Below are 22,387 nucleotides of genomic sequence, written 5' to 3' on the forward strand. Positions count from 1 at the left end.
CAGGAATGACACAGGGCTATAAAAGAAGGGTACTCTGCTCCACTCCCGTGCTGCAAGGCATGATGATTCTACATATCTGTCGTGATAAGGAGTGCTGTATTTGAAAACGGAAAATGGGAACTCGGAGGCCTATGAGAGGAACTGGCCAAAGATAGAAAAGCAAATTATAAATTCTTGAAATGCTTCAAAGCTAGGAAGCCTGAGAGAGTTGGTGTGTGGGCTGGGATGCCGTGGAATGAAGGGAGCAGCAAGGAGAGATAAGTCATTGTTGAGAAGCTACATCAGGTATTTTATCAGCCTAGAGCACAGGGCATGTCGGGAAGGCACCTCTCCTGGACTTGCTCGTTCCAGGTAGTAGCGATGAAGAATTGCTTGAGCCAGGGGTGCTCTGTTGAGCTGCTGCATTAAGGAGCAATGAGTCACTGGGCCCAGCTGGGTCACACCCGAAAATGTGGAAAGAACTTGGGAATGAAGCCATAGAGCAGCCAACAGAAAAGACATTAAAATCTGGTCTGACATGGGGGCAGCAAAGAGTAGCAAAAGTTTGAGCAGATTTTGAAAGGAGAAAGTGCTGGAAATTTCAGAGCAGGGGCTCTGGAACCAAGGAAACAGATAGAACCAAGAGCAAAAAACAACCCCTCAGGACACTGACGGTGCTGAGAAAGTGGGGCAAGTACCTTATCATCTGTTTGTATTTCACGACTGTTAACAGTACAGAAGTGATAACTAGATATAGATAACTAATTTGACAAATTTGTCTCAAGCAGCTACTACGACAATCCTGCAAAGACATCACAGGGTTGAAGGTTGTATTTTTATCATGGATCAGAAACTTTTCCCCTGGCAAAAAATGAGATGAAGAATAAGCGATTGACTCTATTTATGGCCACACACTGGCATGCCCTAAAGCTCCACGGTGAAGCCAATATTGCATAACCATGATCCTCCACTATGAGAAACGAGAGGCAAATAGGGATTACTAAAACCAACAGACAACCCCGAATCATTTTGGTTAGTCAAAAGGGCAAACGAAGAGAATTCCAGCTGGATTTAACAAAGCCTGATGTGCTTGCCTATAGCAAGAACAGATGCCATTTCTTGCTGATAAACACAAGGTAATGCCCACTGGGGGGAATTCTTGAACTGTTCATCTGCCCTGCTGAGTTAAACATTAAGCATTACCGACTCAGCAAAGAAAACTCTACCCATTACGATGGAAGCTCATTGAAAATTTTTGCTGAATGTCCGATAGCTAATGAAAAGCAAACAAAGTGCTGTTTTGCCCAAAGAACAAGACAGTGAAAATGCAGGAATTATTCTAATTCTGTTGCATGAATAACTGACACTACCAATGTATGTATGACACAGGGCCCAGTTCTGGTGACTCTAACACAAAAGGAGAGAGCAGATGTAACTGGCAACACAGCTGGGCAGCGGGAAATAGGGCAGAGACAGGCAATCGCCAAAGCTGTCTGGGGAAGCATGGCCAACAAGGAAGATGGAAATGAAGCTCATACCATTAGGCAGGTCCCAGTCTGCGTGGAAGCCATTTTGTAAGGTCTGGAGACTTTCCCAGCTACCAGAGCCTGCAGCTTCTGTAACTGCTGGAGCAGAGTCCTAGGATAGGAAACAACCCAAATCAAAACTCAATAAGGAGGTAACAGCCAGTAAGTGATGCAAGAATACCACTACCCCTTTCATATTTTACCCTGATTTTCCCTTCTTCTGAAAACAAATATCTCCCCCTTGCTGTATCTTGCCCAAGTTCTCTGACCAAACAGGCTTGGGAAGCATGAAACAAAAAAGGGTGAGTTTGAGATATATAGTGTGCAGGAGCTGTGGGAGGTACACCCCCAAGGTGCCATTATGCTGTGGTAACCCCCTGCAGCACCTTCCCTCAGTTTCCTCACCAGTAGATCCACCATAGTCGTCACTGCAACTACCCACTATTATGAATGCTCCACTCATTTAGGAGTCCTGGGTGCCTCAAAGCCCAGCCAGTCATCTCCAAAAGCAATGGAGAGGCAGGCTACCATGAAAACCAAGCTCTGGGACGGGGACTGAACTTCGTAGTCAGGTCAGACATTGAGCACAGGCCCATCTCCTCCCACTTCACTCAGAGACACACAATCTGCAGCTCAACCTGTGCCCTGAACCATATGGTAGAGAGAGAAACAAAAACCAGTTTTGATCCCCTCCAGCTTCTTCAGTCTTGGCAAACTCTGCAGAGGGATGTGGGCAAAGCCAAATCTTGAGTTCAGCAATTAATTAATTCTCTGGCTGCCCTGGCTGGAACACGTGCTAAGGTCTCTCTGCCCCACTTAACTGAACACGGGCATTGGCACACATAAGCACAGAACAGTGGTAGGTGTGTTACTAAGAGCCACCAAACTCTTCACTGGGCTGGTGAAGAAATCTGCAATGAGGGAGACTACAGAGCACACAGCTCCCAAGGGCTGCAAATTACTGAAATGCAGATTACTGAGTGTTTCCCCCTGGGAGCACCGACTGTTTTACACAAATATGTTTGAGCCTTTATAAAATGCCAGGTCCTGGAGCCAGGAGATTGCAGGAGAATCCCAGCTTTATCTCTTTCCAAAGCCTCTTCTGCTCCTTGTACATGTGGAGAGAAGCACAGAGCGTCCCACTGGCAGTGCTCAAAACCCAAACCCAATCAGAAAGAACACAATGTGTATTTTGAAAAAAAAAATATCTCCTGGCTTCTAGGCCAATCTCCTGATTTTGCAGGGTGGGGCTCATGCTTTTTCAGCAGCAGGGGCTGCCTGCACTCCCAGTGAGGCCGGGCGGCAGGCTGTGCCCTGTGGATGAGAGCAGCTGGGCAGCCACATCTCTGGCAGATGGGAGGCTCAGCCGCTTGCACACCTCAGCCAGACCATGCCTGACAGTCCCTAGTCCCAGCACCAGTGGCTGGCCTGGAAACTGGGGCCACAGCACTTGTGTCATGGATGGGAGGAAGGAGTGCAGCAGAGCCTCAAGGAGTACTCCATGAGCTGTAGTGGCAGCAGAGGGGTGGGTGGGGGGACTGGCTCTCTGGCTGCGGCTCTCCTCTTCAATTTGAGCTGGGGGTGGTAGAAACGGGGCTATAGAAATGAGCTTCCCCCTCAACAGTGCTGCAGCTGCCCCTGCCCTTGCTCACACCTATTGCACCCACTAAGAGAAAGCAGAGCTGGGCCCTCCTCCAGCTACTGCTGCCCATCCCCACTGCAGTCATTATTTGCTTCCAAGGACACAAATTCCCCTGGTGATCAGTCGGCCAGCTCTGTGTATTAGAAGCACAAGCGCTCACCAGATTCTTGGGTGAGGGAGCCAGGGGCCTGCTTTGGGGCTGTGGGAGCAGCTTGCTTCTTTCAGGTGAGCAGCAGCAGCAGATGGGAGGGATATCCTTCAGGCTTGCTTTGCAAGGGGAAGAGGCAGGGCAAGGGCTGGGGTACCACATGCACAGGGAGTTGCCCTGGACTTTGTGGGAGCTGGGATCTCTACCTTTATTAGAGGAATGGGCTTTCCCTGTATTCACCAAGTTTGTTCAGCTCTTTCTCAAGAGAAACCTAAAGAGCCACATTATGCCCAGGGCCTTGTATTCCTCCAAAGAGCCCAAGAGCAGAAACAGTGGGTCTGAGGTGCTGGTGTGAGGGGCCTCCCTCAGTGCAGCTGCCCTGGAGACAGCCAGAGGCCTGGAGGGCAATGGGGAGGGCAGCATGAGCCCAAAGGGCTGCAGGGAGAAGGAGGAAGAGATGTGAGAAACACGCCTTCCCTCTCTCCCTCCCCTCGCTGTGGCGCGGCCTGGCCATCCCAACACAAACATTCCAGGCTCGCTAACCAAACCCAGCTGCCTCGCTGCTGCCACGGGCCGAAAACCAGCGCCTCGCCAAGCAGCGCTCGTCCTGCCAGGAGCTGGGGGAGCCTGCATTTCTCTTCTCGCCCCCCTGCCCCAGCTGGCTTCCCTTCCTGCCCACCCCACCCCACCTACAGAGGGTCAGGTCTAGCCCCTCTTACCTGTTTGCATTTTCTAAGGTCTCTACTTTTTTCCAGAGTTCATTGTTTTCTGTTGTGTATGTCTCAACCCTGTGGGAATAAAACCCATAGCCGGTTAGTTACAAAGGCCAGACAGATAAAGCAAATGTAGTCCTTGCCTCTCTCGGGGTATGGAGGCTCAGTGGCTCCATCCATCACTTGCAGATATGGTTCTGGAGCCAGATGTCCCTTGCCCATCTGGCTGCAGCCAGCCTCAACAGACCAGGGATGAGATTGCAGGTGGACAGTTATGTGTGACATTTCCCAGTTCAGGCTTTCCCGAGTGCTGGGAGAGCCAGTAGCACCCAGTTACAGGCTGGTCAAGTCAGCACAGACCCAAAATTATGCAGGCATTTCCATCACTTCCAAACCCCGCTAAGGAGCATGGAAAAGGAACAGGGGGACAAATTCCAACCTCTCCCACTCAGGCTGAGAACCTGCCCTGGTTGTGTGCCTTGCATATGAAAACCAGGCAGTTCCGTGCAAGTGCTGGGCCAGCTCCGACTGCAGGCACTTGAGGGCAGCAGAGAACCTGCAGGCTCTCTCCCACAGCTTCGGAAGGGAAAGTGGTTAGGCTGCACTTGGGAGGAGGGAAGGGGAATGCCTCCAGGCCCAGAGGAAGGCAGGCCAGGGACACAGCCTGATCCGACTGGAGGTTTCCAGCACAGCCTCCGAACCAGGCGTTCCGTGTAAAAACTGGGCTTGCAGCAAAGGTGTCAAACTGAATGGTGAAGGGCCCAAGTACAGGTTTTGACAAACCAGCTCTTACAGAAAGCCAAGTTGACCAAAGGCTTGTTGCATTAAAAAAAATCACTGTATGCTGCTTTTGGTTCACATTTAAACCTGGCATTGTTTGAAAGCCATCTGTCACAGCAATGCACTAGCATAACAAACTGCTGAGTACATACAGGCACCACAGCCACGTCTAGGGAAGAGGCCCCAGCACAGAAAGCCCTGGACCTGCCACTTGAGCAAGGCCAGCCAACTCCCCAGCCCCGGCTTGAAGGATCTGGGTGTCAATGTGGGACATTAGCTGGAGGTGATGTGCTCTGATGCCTGGACACACACATGCACGCCGAGGTGCTGCTTATGGAAGGGCATGAGAACTTGAAGGTGCCTTGAGTCATCTGTTTTCATTCAGCATTTCTACGCACTTAGGGAACATAAACAAATAGCATTAGGGAGAAGAGTTAATTAAGGTTGGGTTTGGGGGTTGTTTTTTTCCATTTTGCTGATCTCAGGTGGTATTAATAACAGGGAAGAAGACGGTATTTAAACAGAAATGTGAATTTGCACCTGGATCCTGGCATTCTTCTTTGCCTGGGAATGCCCATCAAGGGCTGCTAGTACAGAAGGGATCACAGGATCAGCCCCTCAAGAGTTATTTTCTACCCTGTCAGTGTCATGTGATGTCACCTTTGGCTTATGCCTGCCATACATGCAGGACCAACCTCAGGGTTGCAAGGAGAAAAACAAAGCTCATACAGGGAATGGTGGAAGGGGAGGGAGTGTGGGGAATAGCTGTAGTGCAAGGTTTTTCTTGCTATCAAATGCTTGTGTGTCCACCCTCATGGGAAGAGAGGGGGGGAAAGCCCCCTCAGAGGGCCTGCTGCTTATGGAACAGACAAAATAGAAGCAACTTCCAGTGGGGAAACATGACTCTTACCCCAAATCCCACCTTGCTGGCAGCCAAAATGGCTTGTGTTCTGCAGGGGACCAGCCAAACCAAGCAGTTGGAAACACAAGGTTTCTAGAGCAATCTTTATCCTGCAAGAGGATTTCTAGGAGGGAGGGGAGTAGGGGCAGGATCCCAAACCAAACTTCGGTGCAGCCAGCCTTGCAAGGAATCGTACTCTTTGAGCAATTCAGGGACAAAAGCACTAGAAAGGGGGGCTGTGCATGGACAGGGCTCCTTTTTCAAAGGTAAGACTGAGAAAAAGAAACTTACTTTTTCTCTAGACACTCCACATATTCTTTCTTCTTCCTGCGACTCTCCTGAGCAGAGATCTGTGAGGGGGGCAGCCGTCAGAGAGGAGTCAGTATCATAAGCCTCTAGGCATTTTTTGTGGCTCCCTCACCTTGTCTGTTCCCTGCACACACAGCACCCTAAAGGTAAATGGGGAAGTCACCTTCCAGTCTGCCATGGCTACTGGTCTCCAGGCCAAAACTGGGAGGGATGGATGCTGTAGGTATGCAGCCTTCTTTGGCCTGTAGGACACAACCATTTGTTGCAGTATGCCTGACCCCCTTGCTGCTGAGAGCATCTTTAGGGTTGCTTTGAACTCCTCTGACTCACATGGGTACGTGCTGTGGCCATCTGGGCAGATTCTGCCCCAGACCACTTCTGAGTCACTGGGTGACTAATTCAGGGTCTCATCATTTCTCCCACGGGATGCTTTCTAATCACAGTCTAAAGTCTCCAGCCTCTGCCTGGCTAATTGAGCTCTGTGCATCACTCGGCCCACACCATGCAATGGCTCTTGTTTCCCTGCCCCCACAGCAAGGCCTGACCAGGCCAGTTTGTCTGATCCATGATGCCTTAGCTTGTGGGCCCCATCTCAGGCCACACACTCCCAGGAGCTGGGCTGGAACTCATACTCCCCAGATACGGCTGCATGCACAGCATTCATGCAGAGATGCCCAATGGCACCATTTCTGTGGGTTGGGAGGCTCGTGCCAGTGCACCAAAGGCAGGATCCCACCTTTTCTGACCTGCACTGCAGCTGAGGAGGTGGGGGTAACTTTAGCATTGGTCAGCTGAGGATGCTCTGGAATCATGGGAACTGCACAGTTACATTTTTTGCAAACAGTCACCTTGTTCTTGATTTTCCTCCTGACCCTCTTCAGTGCTTTCTCCTCTGCTTTGGTGAGGGGCAGCTTGGTAGGAATGGGGTAGCCCTCAGCAATCAAGGTGCGTTTCTCCTCTTCAGTCAAGAGCAGCGGGCCAGAGGTCCCTTGTAACTTCTGAAACACACAGAGAGCAGCCATCAGCAAGGAGTTCTATCCCTCCTTTAAAGCCTTGCAGAGCAGCTAGAGGCTCAGTACAAATAGGTGCAGGGCAGTGTTCTTTCCTGCTCTCAACCCGATCCTGGGGGCACAGCTCAGCAGCTGCCTTCCTCTTTCACTCGGGAGGGCACGTGCTCCTTCATGGTGAGGCTGGCTACACACTTGCACTGCAGGACCCCGCCAAAGGACTTTTGGACGATGGTTAAAAACCAGTCTGGTTATGGGAATTCTTGGTTATTCCTTTCTCTTCCATTAACCTCCTCAGAAAGTCCTCCAGTGCATAGGCCACTTCCCAAAGTGTGGGGTGAAAGACAGCACTTGCTAAAACAAAATAGCTGCTGGTAGGCATTGTGCAAGACTCATTGTGCCTCTCCGCACTCCTGTGAGCACCATCCTGTCCCCACACCCCTACGCTAGGACATCACATTGCGTTGCCAAAGCATTTCAGTTTGGAGACCTTAACAAGGGCTGGATCCCCGACATGAGCCTCGGAAAGCCTCCAGCCCACTTTGAGCACCAAGGAGCCCTGTGTCCCAGTGATGTCCTGCTGCCTCCTTACGTGTGGTGCTGTGAGGAGAGGTGAGGAGGAGATGGCAGTAGAAGAGCGAGCAGCGGGTCGGGCTGGGCTGGAGGGAGGCAGGGACCGGGGGCTCTGGGATCCGTCGCTGTCACTGCCATGGCTGCTGGGTGGAGTTGGAGGCATCTGCACCAGGTCATCTACTGAGAAACAAGGAGATCAAGTCAATGGCTCTCATGTCAGCCTGTTGGTACAGGCATAGGGCCCTGAGTAACAACAGGAAAAGGCACTGCCATAACACGGGACTAAAAGGAGAGGGTGATGAGTCTCACAAGATGGGGTGGGTCTGAGAACAAGGCTGGACTGAGCACTGCCCAAGACAGAGATGAGGCTGACCTCAAATGCGCTAAACTAGGAACTGGAGGAGTCAGAGAGCTGGCAGGGGCTTTGCCAAGACACTGAAGGTATTTACAAAGCAATAAGGTATTCTGGTGTCAACCAAAATGGACTACAAAGCCCATGATGTTTTGCTCCATAGCCTGTTCACAAGTACAGGAAGCTCTATAAGAGAAGAGCTCTTCCAAAAGCACCACAGGGCTCACACGCTTGCTAGCACACTTGATCCAAAGGGGCTCCGGTCACTCAGTTGGTTGCCAAGCACTTGAAAACTGTCCCCACTTTGTACTGGAGAGCCTGGGGGCCTTAATGGAGGTGGGAATATGCCTAAGGAATGTCTCTCTGCGGCAGTGGGAGTTCCTACAGTGCTTTCATTTGTGCATCGGCAGATTTTCAGATGCTTGGGTTTCTTTCAAATTAAACTGGATCCTGAATTTCCTGACTTTCAGATGGTTGGTTTTGGATAACACTACAGTCCCTCTGAGGATTTTAAAGGCACTCTTGCATATTTCCAACTCTGAGGTAGCCTGTTTTGCCTGGGAGTCCCTGTCTGAACAATTCTGTGAGTGGCTGCTGGTCCAGACACTGATCTGAGTTGGAACAGTGCAGCGCTCACTCCTCTATTGGTCTGTGCCCTAGTATTACCTTGTATGCATGGCTCTGCTCTCAGGTGTTGTCTTTCCTCCCTGTATAGTAATGATCTATATCTGAGCAATATAGAGGGATGTAGGCTGACCAGCAAATTCTATCTTCTTACCTGCAGGTACATTTAGAAACTGGTTCACCTCTTTGGGTTCAGCTTTGATCACAGGCGCTGGAGTCATTTCTATGGGAGTCTGTGGAAGAGAAGCAGAAGGAGCTCTTGGGCGCTGCCACCTCCCCTGCCCAGAGGGCTCCCACCAGTTCTGTTCATAGCCACTGCTCCCCTGCTCTCTGTACTGCCTCATCTCACAGCTCTGCCCAAAGCAGCCTCTCACCACCCATAATAGAAACCAGGAGTCCAAACATAAGCTCCCTGAAGTCTGTGCTGCTGGGCACACAGAGTGCAAACACATGTTTGCAGAGGAAGAAGCAGTGGCAGATGGATATGCTGCCAAGCCATGCACTGAGTACCTCCGAAAGGGAGATGACTTTTATCCTTGGCAATTCTTCCCTTGCTAGACCCAGACAGTGCAATTTAAACCAACCTCTGCATTATCATGGGAAGTCCCTCTTTGATCTGCCTTCATCAGAATTGGGAGTATAGAGGTTGTACAGAAACAGAAACAGAACAAACCCCCTGTCCTGCTCACATGATTTTCACCAGGGCCACTGGGCAGCTGTTTCCAATCGAAGGGGACTGAGAGTTAAATAAAGAGTAGATTTATTCCCATCTGGGCTATGCTGCCCCTCAGCTCCCTGGCTCACCAGCCCCCAGCCCACCATAGGCTGGGGGAGTTTTTACACTAAACAGACACATTGCAAACTCCTCCAGACTGTAAACACAGCTGAGAGAGCACCATGGAATGGCTGCTGAGCACACACAGCAGAGCTTCGAGGGCACAGCAAGTTCAAGCTGTGTAAATAATGGAGTAAGTTTGTGCACAGTTTTGGCTGGAAGTACCCATTTGTTTTGGATGGTTGTTTAAATGGGAAGATGCTCAGCATGAGTGAAAAAAGGAAGTGAACCCCAGAGATGCTCTACTGTTATCTATTGAGCTGCTACAAGATAGCCAATGTCTGTGTGAGAGTGGTCAAACCTTCCCATCCAACACGGCTGGACTCAGGGCCAGCCAAACTGAGCCCCCAGCTTACACCCATGTACCAGTGGCATAAGTGAGCGTCATTCAGACAAACAGACTTCTTAAGAACTTAGATATGACTGAAAGACTTGGCCCCTTGTTTCTTAGAAATAATAATTCCTGCTTCTTCATAGGAAAAAGCAAGCAGGATCTGGAGTGGGACCTCCATTTCCAGTGAGCAGCTGAGAAAAGTGAGAGGCCCCAGGCTATGAAAAAGACAGGGGCAGAGCAGGGGTCTATACTCACTAGTAGTGGGGTCACTGGCATCACATTGATTGACACTGTTCTCCGAAAAATGAAAATAAGCCAAGCGTGGCTATAGAAATACTGGCAGACTGGAGGGGACAGTCCTCCAGCACGTGCAAGCTTAAAAGCCTTTGGCTTTTGTGCCAAGGAAACACACTTGTATTTAACCGAGATTGTAAAGCCTCCTGTGCTGGAGAAAACCCTCCTTCCATCGTTTTCTCTGGAAGGGTAAGCTGTCTTGTAGCTTCACTGCAGGAATCAAGAACATAGTTCTAGCTAGCATCAGGTGTGCTGCTCCTCTGACTGCCATTTCAAGAGGAGAATGACAAATACTGCAGTATCTGGGCTTTGTTATCACCTTCTCCTGTCTGTCCAACAGCTGAATCACCTAGCAGGACCCTGCAGTCACATGGCTGGGTCCGCATCACCAAGGGTGTTGCTGTGTGAGAGCCCGGGTTCCCGATGGATCTTAGATGGGCTCACCTCCTCGGGGACTGGCAGTCTCTGCAGAGGGTGGAGGTTCAGCACTGGTATGGAGCTGGCAGCTAGCTGGGACTCAGGCAGGTCTAGAGCCAGATTCTGTTCCTGTTTCACCATGATGGAGCAGAGCTTGGGCCCCAGCGACCACACTCCATTCTCCAGCTCTGAAACATGCACAACATGAGAGTCAAACTCCAGCAAGAACAGGACAAGAAAAAAAAAAATCCATGCAGACAGCTTCCCCCCGTCTGGGGAGGCTGCCTTTCCAAGTTTAGCACTGTCACCACACAAGCATGTGCAGGCCCACAGCACAGAGTACAAAAGGGAAAGAACCCCCAGCGTACGGGGAGCAGACAGGACAGAGCTAGAGGGATTGTGTCTCTGCTCTGACTGTGCAGCCCAAGCGCTGGAGGACAGCTGCGGGGTTTCTTCCCCCAGTGATGTCTCGGTCTTGTCCTCTGGAGCTTATTTATATTTAGAGCTCAGTGAGAGAAGGATGCTAGGCTGTTGCTCCTTGGGCAGCATGGCCAGCATCACAGAGCTGCCAGGTGTGTTACCAAGAATAGCACCACCTCTGTGCTAGAGAACTGGCGAGAGGGCAAGCACGATGACAGTGAAAGGCTGACAGGCGGCTGTACATGCTGCTTTGGCCTCCCACCAATGTTGTGCCAAGTACCAGAGCTTTGTTGCATGACAGGAGAGGAGGAAGGTCCATTTCTGTGGAAGGAAGTCCAATGTGGCACCTGCTTGTGAGGCTGTTTCCACGGCTGCTCCCCTCAGTCTCATCTCTGAGGCTCCCTCCTCCACCCCGTGCTGCTCAGGCTGCCTACAGCCATGCCCCGCTGCCATTGCTGGCAAGGACCAAAGCAGCAGCGAGGGGAAGGAAGTGTCTGAAGAGAACTGAATGGAGCTATGTGGGGATGCTCCCCTTGCCCCCTGCCTGCTCTGTCCCGTGCACGTCTGTGGCGTGAGCCTGGCTTGTCACTGGAAGCAGAGATCCCGGGGGCTGGGATTCAGGCAGTGGTAGATAAGCTGCAGCTCAGATGGGGAAAAAAACCTGCTAGGCAGGAGAGCTGCCTGGGCTCTGCTCTGAAGTTTTGGCCCCCTCGTTGCTCTTCAAACACTTCAGCCTGCCAAAAAGCTACTCCTAGCTGGCCTGGAGCCTGCATCCTCCTCCCTAATCCTCATCCCTTCCCCTTTTTATCTGACAAGAAATGCATTTGTCTTGACACAGGACAGACTATTGCTAAGTGTGTCACCAGACAGTGCCCCAGTTGGCTCAACATGAGGCCACAGTTGGGCTCCCTCCCTGACCCCTCTAAACTGCTCTCTGCATACAGCACTCTCAGACCCATGGGGGTTGCCTAGCTGTCTGCTGCCCAAAGCATCTCTGCAGTGCAGGTCTCAGTCTGGAAGATGTCATGGCAAGATGAGAGGGGGAGAAAGGTCCTTCTCAGCTCCAGAAAAGCCTGCACAAAGAAGGGTACAAGCAAGCAGCTGTTCATGTGGGAGCTGCCATCTGAACTAAACTTAAAGGTGGCCTAACATCATCTTTGCCCAACTCAGGCTCTGTTGCCCTCAGGAGAGGACAGGGCAGAATCCTGCTTCTGGCTTTTGCGTGGACACAGTGGTGTTAAAGCTTGGGCAAGAATTATATCAGTTAACACAGTGTTGCCCTTGCCAGTGGAATATGTTGTCTTCCTGTCTTTGGTTTGGCACCTCTTATTTTGCTGCCTGGATAGGTCTCTCTAGCAAAGGCTTGTTCCTTCCAGCTCCTTGTGTGACTGGACATGTTCAAGCACAGACACGAGTTGCTGTGGCTGCTCTGTGTGCCTATCAATCAGCTGTGTGCGCTGCTCTCAGTGCTGCTGGATCGCTTCCTAGAGTTTCCCACAATGCAGCAGGGCCAACGTCGTCAGGCAGCGTCTCAGGCAGGGGTGCACTGCACAGCTGTGACAACAGAGAGGCTGCTGAGCAGACACAGACCGAATTGCATTTTCTCTGTCCTGTCCTGGTAAGGACACCAAACCCGCAGCTGGTAAGGAAGTCCCAGTTACCCCTGGTATGCAAACAAGCCCTTTCTGATGGAAGGAGGCAAAGTGTTACACAGCCACAAGTGTTTGCAGCCAGAAAACTTGGACTGAATTCTTCTGACTGACCACAGCCTGTCACAGAGATGAGGGACCTTGAGATGTCTTCCAGTCTATCCCGCTGCTCCAGGCAAGTTCAACTAAACCTGTGTCAGTCCTGACAGATGGTTGTCTGACTTGATCTTACCCCTCTGCAAAGTAATGCAGAAGCCACAGCTTTCCACATTAAATCTCTTCTACGGTTTCACTATGCCCACTATGGGAAGGTTTTGCCTACCGGCTAATCTGAAGTTCCCTTACTGTGATTTTAAGACTCATCTTCCTCATCCTCCCTTTCTGTTGCAAAGCTCTGCATTTCTCTTTTTTTCAGAGGCGTGGGGCATCCTCTGTCTGGGAGGGCTGCTGCTGAAGCAAGTTACCAGACAAGGGAGAGCAGACCACCAAGGGCTCTCCCCATTCAGACTTGACTCAGCGAGAGAGCAGCCCCCAGTGCTGTCAGTCCAGACAGTCCAAGGAACAGACACCCAAATAAGTATGCGCTGTCCTCCCATTTCCTGTCTACATTCTGACCCTGCTCTCTTTCCCACCCTTGGAGATTTATCTGGGGAGCGATTGGGTTAGAGAATCAGAAACACATAAGCCATCAGAAGGTCAATGAGGGACTGAGAAGGCATTTTGTGTGGACACATCTATGTTCTGCTGCCTCAGAGGACGTTTCAGAGGTATGGTCAGTCTGTGACCACTGCAGATTTCACTGTATGTTGCTGGGTGAGGCATGCCAGGAAGCTTATCCTCTGCTCTAGATACTCTGTACATAATGGGAAGAAGTATGGCTGAAAGATATCCATAGCTGCCCTGGTTGAGGAGGTGAGGCAAAGAGCAGTGAGGAAGCAGGACCTGTACAGGAGTGCAGGCACTAGCCCAAGGCTGGTCCAGCACCCACTGTTCTGCACAACCCTGGCTCCCCCTGTTCCTGGCATCAAATCACGCCCTGCAGAACTGAGGGCTGGTACTGAGAACCGAAGCAGCCAGTCCGTATGCACAAACCATCTGGAAAGCAGACTCCACTGATAAGCAGGGTCACAATGTACCCAGCAGCTTGCCCTAGCTGACCTGTGTTAGTGGGAACAATGTGGGAAGGGGCAGGATTTGGAAGTGTTTTGGAGATCTGCAGAAAAGCTGGGAGAAAGCTGATAAATAGCAAGCCTCAGCCAAGTCCAAGCCTAGACAGAGCCCAGCGATTCCTGAGGAGCTCTGCAGAACACGCAGAAAAAAACATTCCTGAGAGCTCTGCAGACCACGCAGAGCTAGCTTAATGTTAAAGAAAAGCCATTCCTGGGTAATTAATTTGAAGTGAATGTCTAAAAGGACTGAGACTGGATGGAGCTGTGCCAAAAGGACTGCACAGTGTTGCAAAAACTGGACCTGACTCAGGGTTACACTAGAATATGACTCACATCCAATTACAAGCCAAGATAGCCCTGGAAAGATGGGTTGAATTATCCCACTGCAGGACTGGGTGCATAGATACCCCTATTTCTGCTGCATTAATACTATGCCTTACTCCCTGTACAGAGCTGATTTGCACTCTCAGAGAGCAAGTGCCAGGTCCATCTGAAGCTCTCCTGCGTTAGGCGCTGTACACCCTGTGCTAGCCTCTGCCCAAGGATCAGTGTCGCACTCCATTCAGGAAAGTCGTGGTCTTGCCTTGGAGACACTGCAGCTGAAGCAGGGGCATGTCCAGACACAGAGGAGAGGAGCAGAAGTGGTGGCAAGTGTCTCAGAGAGGAGTCCCTGAGGTAGCTTCATGCAGGCAGACTTCATTTCACTGCTTTCTACAAACTCATGCTTTTTGCTTCTCTCATTTCCAAGCCATGGGAGGACATGAGTCCTCCTATTCATTTGCAGGGGCAAAATAAAGATGTGTCTATGCACTCATGCTGGTTTGTTTTTTGTTAGTTGCCTGGTTGCCTGTTTGGGCTGAGTGCCCTCCAAGACTGTACTGGGGTTAAAGCTAAGGTAAAAGAAATGTGAATGGAAAGCTTTTTTGATACTAAGGCAGAGCTTGCTTGGCCTGCCTTGAGCCTCTCTCCCAGCACCTCTCTGAGTGGCCCGTAAGGAACGTGGCACTGATGGCTGTGCCCTTTGCAGGGACCAAAGAGGCAGAGGAGGCCAGCTCCTCTTCTCCTGCCTTGGCGTTTGTACCAGAGAGCTGGGATCATTCCTGGCCATGAGAGGGAAGCCTCTGTCCCAGGTCTCACTCTTGCTCAAAGGAATGGCTTTCTTCTGTGTATACTGAGCCTGTGCCACTGCTTTTTCAGGCAGCCTGGTGTCCATCAGCTGTTGGGACACCCACACAGTCCCACAAATTACAGGACTCTCTGCAAGGACAGCTCTAAAAATATCCAGCCATCATAAATTATCCTGAAACGAATTGTTTTAAAAATAGGTTTTGAAATGACTGTTCCTCTCTGTCTCCTGCTAAAAGATCTGCTGGTAAAGAAGCCACTTAGCTTTCCGCATGTACCAGCACTGGTTGCAGCCAGAGACTCATGCTTCCTATATTCAAGCCAAAACCCTGCTGCCTGATGCCAAAACAGACCTGGATCTAGGGCATCCACACCCAGGTTTGCAGGGTCCTGAAGAGACATTGCCTATTGCTTGCCAGAAGCTGGCAGCACACCGAACCACAACCAGTTATCATCCTCATAAATAACAGTTAGCCCAGTAAAGGAGCAATGTGACTATCAGAGCACAAACTGAAGGAAAAAATGCGGGCTGTATTTGACAACAGCAGATCAAATTCTTCCCTGGATTAGCCATGTGCAAGCCCAAGGAATAGCCAGTTTGTCCTTATATATAGAAGCCAGCCAGAGCCTCTGCTAACAGATGTGCCCAAAGCTGTGCAGTGCGCACGTCTCATGCTCACCGTTAGCATTATCTTCAGTCTTGACAGGCACGAGGGGGCTCTGGGGAGCAGAGTCTCCACTGAGGGAGTAGCTGTGCTCTGCCTGGATGCCTGGAGTGGGTGGATCCAGGTCCATGTCCAGCAGTGGGTTCTTCTCAGCCAGTACTGGGTCATCGAAGAAACTGCTGAAGAGGTCGTTGGAGAAATCCTCCATGTTGTCAGAGAAGTGATCCAGGTTCTCTGAGAAATGCTGAGGAAAGACAAAGGGAGAGAGAGTGTTAGTGTCACTCCAAGTGGGACCTGAGAGCCTTCCCCTGCTCTGAGAGCCAAACCTCAGCAACAGCCCTTTTTGGATGAGAAAATGCAGTTCCTATCCCTTGCCTGCATCAGTTTGATAAAAACACCTTGAATTAAGATAGAAAGGTCTGTGGTGCTGTACATCTTCTCCGCCTCTTTATCTACGCCACAAACACTCCTGAAACTCCTCTGTATTCTCACATCTGCCCCTTCCTCTGTGGGTACCTATCTTCGGCTTCCTAGCATCATCTCACTGTGACAACAAGCTGAATAGAGCACAAGGCAAGAAATCCCTGTGATGACAAAATGCAAGTGTGGCAGAAAATCATGGTCTTCAGCACCTGTCCTCGGTGACAGACACTTTCTCATGTTCTCTGCCAGCAGCAATAGGCACTCTGATGCCCCAGAGAACATCAACCCAGCTGCTGATTTCTATCAGAGGAAAAAAGATCAGTTGGATCAACATAACAGGAAGACCCCCTGTTGTATTTAATTTCCTCTGGGATTTCACAGCCCCTCTGTGGACCATATGAGGCTGTCCTCCAGCCAGACAATGCCTGTGAAATTCTGCTCCCCGATGAAGTTTAAACACTACAGATGGGCTGTTAACAACAAACAATCATTCCACTAATCATTCCAGTAACAGTCAGTAAATCTGGCCAGTGCTGCTGCAGAGCTGGGCTCCTGATGCTACAGGGAACCTGTTTCCTTTGAGGCATATCCTCCTATTCAGAAGTCAAATCACTAACTTTTCCATTTGCTACAACAAAGCATTGGTTGGGCAGGGAGAAAAATGATGGTTGCCAAACACTAGCTGAAAAATTATCCCATTTGTTGGCAGATTGAGGCTTCTGGCTCAGAGAGAGGAAAGAAAAGACAGATACATTCAAGTGACTATATTACACAGACGGAACTGTGTAACTTAAATGAACTGGAGAGAGCTCAGCAGAGTCAAACTGGGTCCCCGTCCCCCCCGCTTGGAAAAGCATCTGGGTGGGCAGAAAGGCATTGAAAGCAGCATATTGAAATACCAAGAGCAACAGGGTACGGATGAGAGAGAGTGGGAGAGAGCACGCAGGTCCTAGAGTAGAGACATGAATGCCAATGAATTCCAGTGTGAGAGCTGAGCTCAGGAAAGAGCCCGGCTCCTAGAGAAGCATGGGGTACATGCAGTCCTTTCTTTCCCCAGCACTAGGACTGAGGGAGGAGTTGGCCAAAGGACCCCGGATGCTGGAGCCTGCAGGTTCCTGTTCCTACAGGAAGGTATATTTGTTTTATCTGAGCACAATATCACTCTGTCAACATTACGCTGGCTATCAGAGGGTTGGGGTGAGACTGGAGAGTGAATTAGGCTCCAGCTGAACAGACCCACGCTTCCCACCAAGTTGGGCAGGGAGACAGTGAGCTGCAGCAATCTCTAACATGCCAGTGCCCTTCACCCTCCAACATCAACCCTCAGCCACTCAATTTAAAAACTCAAATGCCCACAGAGCATGCTGGAAGTGAGGGGGAGTCCCTGCTGCCTACATTCTGACTGACACAAGATTTTTCTCCCTTCACTTCCTTCCCACTTGTCCTGTCCTCCCACTGCCTGGAGTGACAGCCTGACACACCACCATCCGAGGCTCCCCTGGGCGGGCAGACACTGCATGTGCAGGTAAGGCGGAGAAGTCCACTCATGCAAAATCCCAGTGTTGAGGCCCTCCCTGGGATGTCTGGGCTGAAGTTTTCTCCACTTGTTCCCATACTGGAAGACGAGTTGGCAGGGTAGCTTGGTAAAATCTACCCAGTCATTTCCAAGTTGCCTAGAAGCATTTCTGCACTTGAATCAAGCGACAGAAAACACCTCCCATCTGTGCTGAGCATAACCGTTCTTCAGAGGGAGCTGAGTCAGCAGATGGAAATGGGTTAGATATTTATCTAAAAAGCACTGGAAAACCAGGTTTTGTCCTATCCTACAGCACAGAGGGGTAAAGAGTTTGGAGTCCTGAGCATTAACCCCAGAGAGTTCCTGCTCATGTAACAGCTGTTCTTTGTCTTGCTTTCTCTAAACAAGCAAACACAGGATATGAACACGATAGCCTTATGGTAAGGGTGAGAATGTAACCGCAGAAAAGTGAAGGGATTCAGAGTTCTGGCTGCCAATGCACCACGACAGCACAGCAGAGCTGGGATCCAACAAGAGGCACTCAAATCTTATATACTGTTGTAACCATCAAAACTAGAACCACTGTGTAACCCTGGAAGAAAAGCAGGACTGGATGGACAACTGCAGGGAGAGCTGTCTGCAACTCTGCCACATGCTTCAAATTTCTTTCACAACTGTGCATTAACAAAGGCAGAGGTGGGAGTGAAGAGAGTCAAGAAGATGCATTTATGCAGTAGTTCCACACACTATCTTTTAGCGGCATTCCACCCGCACTTAGAACAAGGATCTCTTGGTCTGTCAAAAGTCTTCCCATTGTAGGACAAACCTACCCAGAAGGAAGAGGTGGAGATGTGCCTCTGGTTTTATTCTGAAACCAAAAATTCTCCCCAGCAGTGACTAAGGGGTGAGAGATGAGTAGTAAGTGCAAGGAGCTGAGTATCAGAGCCTTAACACGGTCACCAACACTGGCAGGAGTAATTGCAGATTTCTGGTTTTTCTTTTAGACACCACACAGCAGGCTTGTTGGAGGACCTCGCTGCTTGGACGTGAGGATGAAGGCAACACTATTCTCCCAGAGATGCAGGGGTTCAGGTCCCCAAAGAGCCCATTCTCTCCCAAGAGACAGACCTACTGCACAGTATGGGAAAAACATGGGTGATAAGCAGAGAATGAAACTCACACCCTCCCTGGGAATCCAGAAATGCTGGGACACATACCCCTCTCTGGGCTCCTGGATCTTATCCTCCAGCACAACTAAATACTGGCAAAGCCTTCTCATCAAAGCAGCCCCCTTTCAGCTCTTGCCAATCATACATCTATCAGTCCAACATCTCCAGACACAGACGATGGGGAGAAAGGACCTAGCCTATGAGGTTGGGAGTAACTATGGTTATTATCAAAGAGGGCACCAAGGATCAGACGCCCTCAAAGAGGGAGAGCACCCAGAGCTGTCACAGAGCTGGAGATTGCTATTTTACTCAAAGGCAGCGCCAAGAGGCAGAGGAAAGCAGAAGGAAGGGTAAAGCAAACAAAGGTAATGACATGTCTTTATAGCTGCCTATATCCACAACGGAGACTATAGGACAAGCAGGAAGCTAAGCCACCACGTCCCAGGAAGACTGCTGTGCCTCTTGGGTTGGCTCTGTTCTCTCCTGATGCCAACAGATATTGTTAACTTCAGGACAGATTTCGGGTTAGTAAAGACAGCCATGCATGCAACCACATGGTAACAGGAAGAAGTGTCCTCTTGTCCAGATCCAACTGTGATGGGCATAGTGAGGAGCAGCCCAGAGCTTAGTTTGGATAGATGCCATCAAAAACACTGCTAATTAGTTTAGATCAAGTCTGCTAACCCAGAATATGCAAACTCTGTCCTACCCAGCCTCGTTACAGGAGCTGCACCTATCTGGCAAAACTCAGAGAAGGCTTCAGCCGTACTCTTCCTGAACGCGTGTGAGAGAGCAGGCTCTGGGGAACTGCAGGACCCAGGGTGTCGTGTCTCAGGACTGTGTGGATCATGGCAGAGCATGGCAGGGTCAGTGCTCCAAGTTTCTGGGTGATAAACAGAAGCAGGTGTATCACCTGACCAAATGGATGGTAGCATTATCCTGGCTGAAAGGTCACATGCCAAAGGAGGTGCTGGGCAGCCACTGGCCCTCCCTTCCCACCCAGACCAGGGCCAGCACAGTTGAAGGCCTGCATGTGCTGCCATTAAATGAAATTACTATGCTGGGCTTTGGAGAGACTTTTGCCGATGCCGTGGCAACGAAGATCTCAGCAGACCAGAGGCACGTGTTGGTGGAAGGTCCAAGAAATAGTCCACAGGACTCGGACGTGAATGAAGGTGGGATGTACAGAGATGCACGAGCAGAGCAGGCTCATCCTCTTACAGCCTCTTCAAGGCCTAGACTCTCTCCTCGAGAGCACCTTCCAGCCAGGCTGAGATCAGCCAGCTCCCGCTCCTCAGGGGATTGGCCAAGAATTTCTAATTGTGACAATGAAGGACTCTGCAACTCCACTGAGATTCTCCTTTAAGATATCTCAAGTAGCCTCCACACAGATGGGCCCGGCTTGAGCAAGGGGGACCAGTCAACTGGGAAACGTGATCCTTACCATCCTGGCCCAGAGGGAGCGGGTGTGAAGTGTACTGGAGGAAAACAGCTTCCAGATGGGATACGAAGCTCGCAGCACAGTCTCATTTTGCATTATTCGCTCCTGCTATCTCCCCCTCCCTTTCACACCCTCCTTCCTTCTCCTTCTAACTATGCTCCAAAGCCAAGAAATAGCACGAGATGTGTTTCCAAAGCTGTATTACCAGTGAGCGGTCAGGGAGGGGGCAGCCAAGGGACAGAAACGCAATGGCGAGGATGTGCTGGATTTCCTGATCCAAGCCCGAGTTCTGGCTGCCCGTCCCCCCCACCGCAGTTCTGGGAGGATGGGGAGGCAGCACCCGAAGGGGACGAGCCAGCGTGCACAGGTACAGGGGAGGCAATGACCACTGCATCTGCAGGCCCAACAGAGAGCCTTAAGCTGCTCTGGTGCCACAGGAGAATCTGCTCGGGCTGAGGCCACCTCAGCCACGGGGAGAGAGTGTGAATCTGTCAGCTGCTGGCTCCTGCTCCCTCCCACTCCTGGTGACCGACATAGGCACTGACTCTTCCAAACATATTTCCACCACATGTTTTCACCCTGACCTCATGCTTAGGGTTGTCTAAATAGCACACTGTATGTGCGTGCGTGCACTTCTCGTTCAAACACCCTTTCCTGTTGTACAACAGTTATCTTGGGAGCTAATGTAAGGCATCCAGACATCCAAATGCAAGCTCTCTATTTCCCCCCACCCAGAGCTGGTGTTGGACCTCTGGAGGCCCCAAGCAGAGACAGAGGCATTAAGCCTTTTCCTCTGCCCGGTTGCGCACAGGCTGCCTGGAGGTGCCACTCTTGTATCCCAGTGGCACCACACATGGCTGAGGAGGGGACGGTTTCCTCTCCCTGGATCCACTTCTCCTCTGTGGTCGCCCTGGCTGCATCTGTCCCTCCCTTTCCCTTTCCCGCATCCATCCTTTGACTGTGACTTTCCCCTTCCCACCTCTGGCTGAGTTGTTTGGAGACAATCTCCCTTCAGGATCAGCCTGGTTCTCACAGCCTCCCTGCTCCCACCACAATGGTCTCGCTCCAAAGAGAAAGCGGCGAGGGGCTAATCCAGCTGGGCGGCAGCCCAGGCCCAGGAGACGAAGGGCCTTTGCAGGTTGGAGGTTCTGCTCATGCTGGCAGGCAGTGCAGATGGGGAGGGGATTCTTCTGAGTTTTCTCTTTTCTTTTTGAAAGTATTTTTCCTCTTTGCTTGCCAAGATAAATCTCCTGTCCCAGCTGTGACATCTGCATTTCCCTTCTCTGCTTTCACTGAGGAATGAAGCCCCCTGCACTCCAGCTTCACAGCCGAGGTTTCCTTTACATTCCAGGAAAGAAGAGCCCATACACTCCAGACAGTCCTTCTGCACTCTTTAAAATGCAGTGAATTTTAGACCTTACGAAAGTGAAGGTCTTGACAGCATTACCGATATCCAGGCAGGATGGACAGATGCTGCACACACTTCTCCTCACAGTCTGGTCAGTGCATCTGCACCCTAAGGGGCACAAGTGATCATCCAACCACCTCTTGGCTCTCTCAACCCTCTCTGGTGCCCCTCTGTCCTGAGCCGTATTGCTCTTGGTCTCTCCCCTCACGTACCGCAGCTCCCTGCTGCTCCATGCCTGGTCTGCCCAGGCCACTGGTCTGCCTGGATAGCTTGCCACTGACCTGCTACCCCCTTGCTGTTCCTGCTTCACTGCATGGCACAGCTGAAGCACTTCAGGCCAAACCATCTGCAAACCCCACTGCTATTTCCCTCCAGCAGCAGGACAGCATCCCAACCAGCAGCACCCCTCAGTCTTTCTCAGAGACTGCCGGCAATGCCCAAGTCACGGGTGATTATTTCCAGCATCACGACCTGGGACTGTACGGCTTCCCTGACACCCAGCCTCCAAGTGGCAGAGGGTTTGACTGAACCTGATCTGGAACCAGGCCCAGAATTTATTGCTGTCTGTAGAATAATGCAGAATGACAGAAAGAGGTTGGGGGTTAAGGTCACTGAAAGCAAGGCTGGTGACCTGTTTCCCCACAGGCGAGCTGTGCCATCAGCTCCCTCCCTGCAGGGACTGCAGCCGCTCAGACCAAAGGTGCTACAAGCCATTAATGGCAGCAGTGGCAGCCATGTCCCCGGTGCCTTGCAAAGTCCCAGCAAGGCTCAGGCACAGCTCGCTGTGCAAACCTCCTTCCACCACGCATCTGTGCCAAGGACCTGGATTTACAATTTCCAGCGCCAGGCGCCACAAGACCTAGGAGGGACGACAGAGGCTCAAGACACAATCAGGGGAAGGCGATTGAGGGAGCGGTGCCAAGGCAAGGCGCAACCCTGAAGCGAGGGAGCCGCAGCGATCCGGGCCG

General features: G+C 51.0%; 1 protein-coding gene across 1 annotated transcript in view; it reads right to left on the reverse strand.

Annotated features, from left to right (window-relative positions):
• Positions 1 to 15,670, reverse strand: part of CREB3L1 (cAMP responsive element binding protein 3-like 1) — a 22,185-nt gene extending 6,515 nt beyond the window's left edge. Inside the window, exons 1-8 of the mRNA XM_009329731.1 lie at positions 15,478 to 15,670; positions 10,462 to 10,622; positions 8,709 to 8,787; positions 7,598 to 7,758; positions 6,847 to 6,996; positions 5,981 to 6,039; positions 4,015 to 4,083; positions 1,518 to 1,617 (exon numbers count right to left, since the gene is read on the reverse strand). Of these exons, the coding sequence (XP_009328006.1) occupies positions 1,518 to 1,617; positions 4,015 to 4,083; positions 5,981 to 6,039; positions 6,847 to 6,996; positions 7,598 to 7,758; positions 8,709 to 8,787; positions 10,462 to 10,622; positions 15,478 to 15,670 (972 nt within the window). The remainder of the gene's footprint in view (positions 1 to 1,517; positions 1,618 to 4,014; positions 4,084 to 5,980; positions 6,040 to 6,846; positions 6,997 to 7,597; positions 7,759 to 8,708; positions 8,788 to 10,461; positions 10,623 to 15,477) is intronic.
• Between the last annotated feature and the right edge of the window lie 6,717 nt (positions 15,671 to 22,387).

The sequence above is a fragment of the Pygoscelis adeliae genome, unplaced genomic scaffold, assembly GCF_000699105.1.
Source record: "Pygoscelis adeliae isolate BGI_AS28 unplaced genomic scaffold, ASM69910v1 Scaffold117, whole genome shotgun sequence".
Taxonomy (NCBI): Eukaryota; Metazoa; Chordata; class Aves; order Sphenisciformes; family Spheniscidae; genus Pygoscelis; species Pygoscelis adeliae.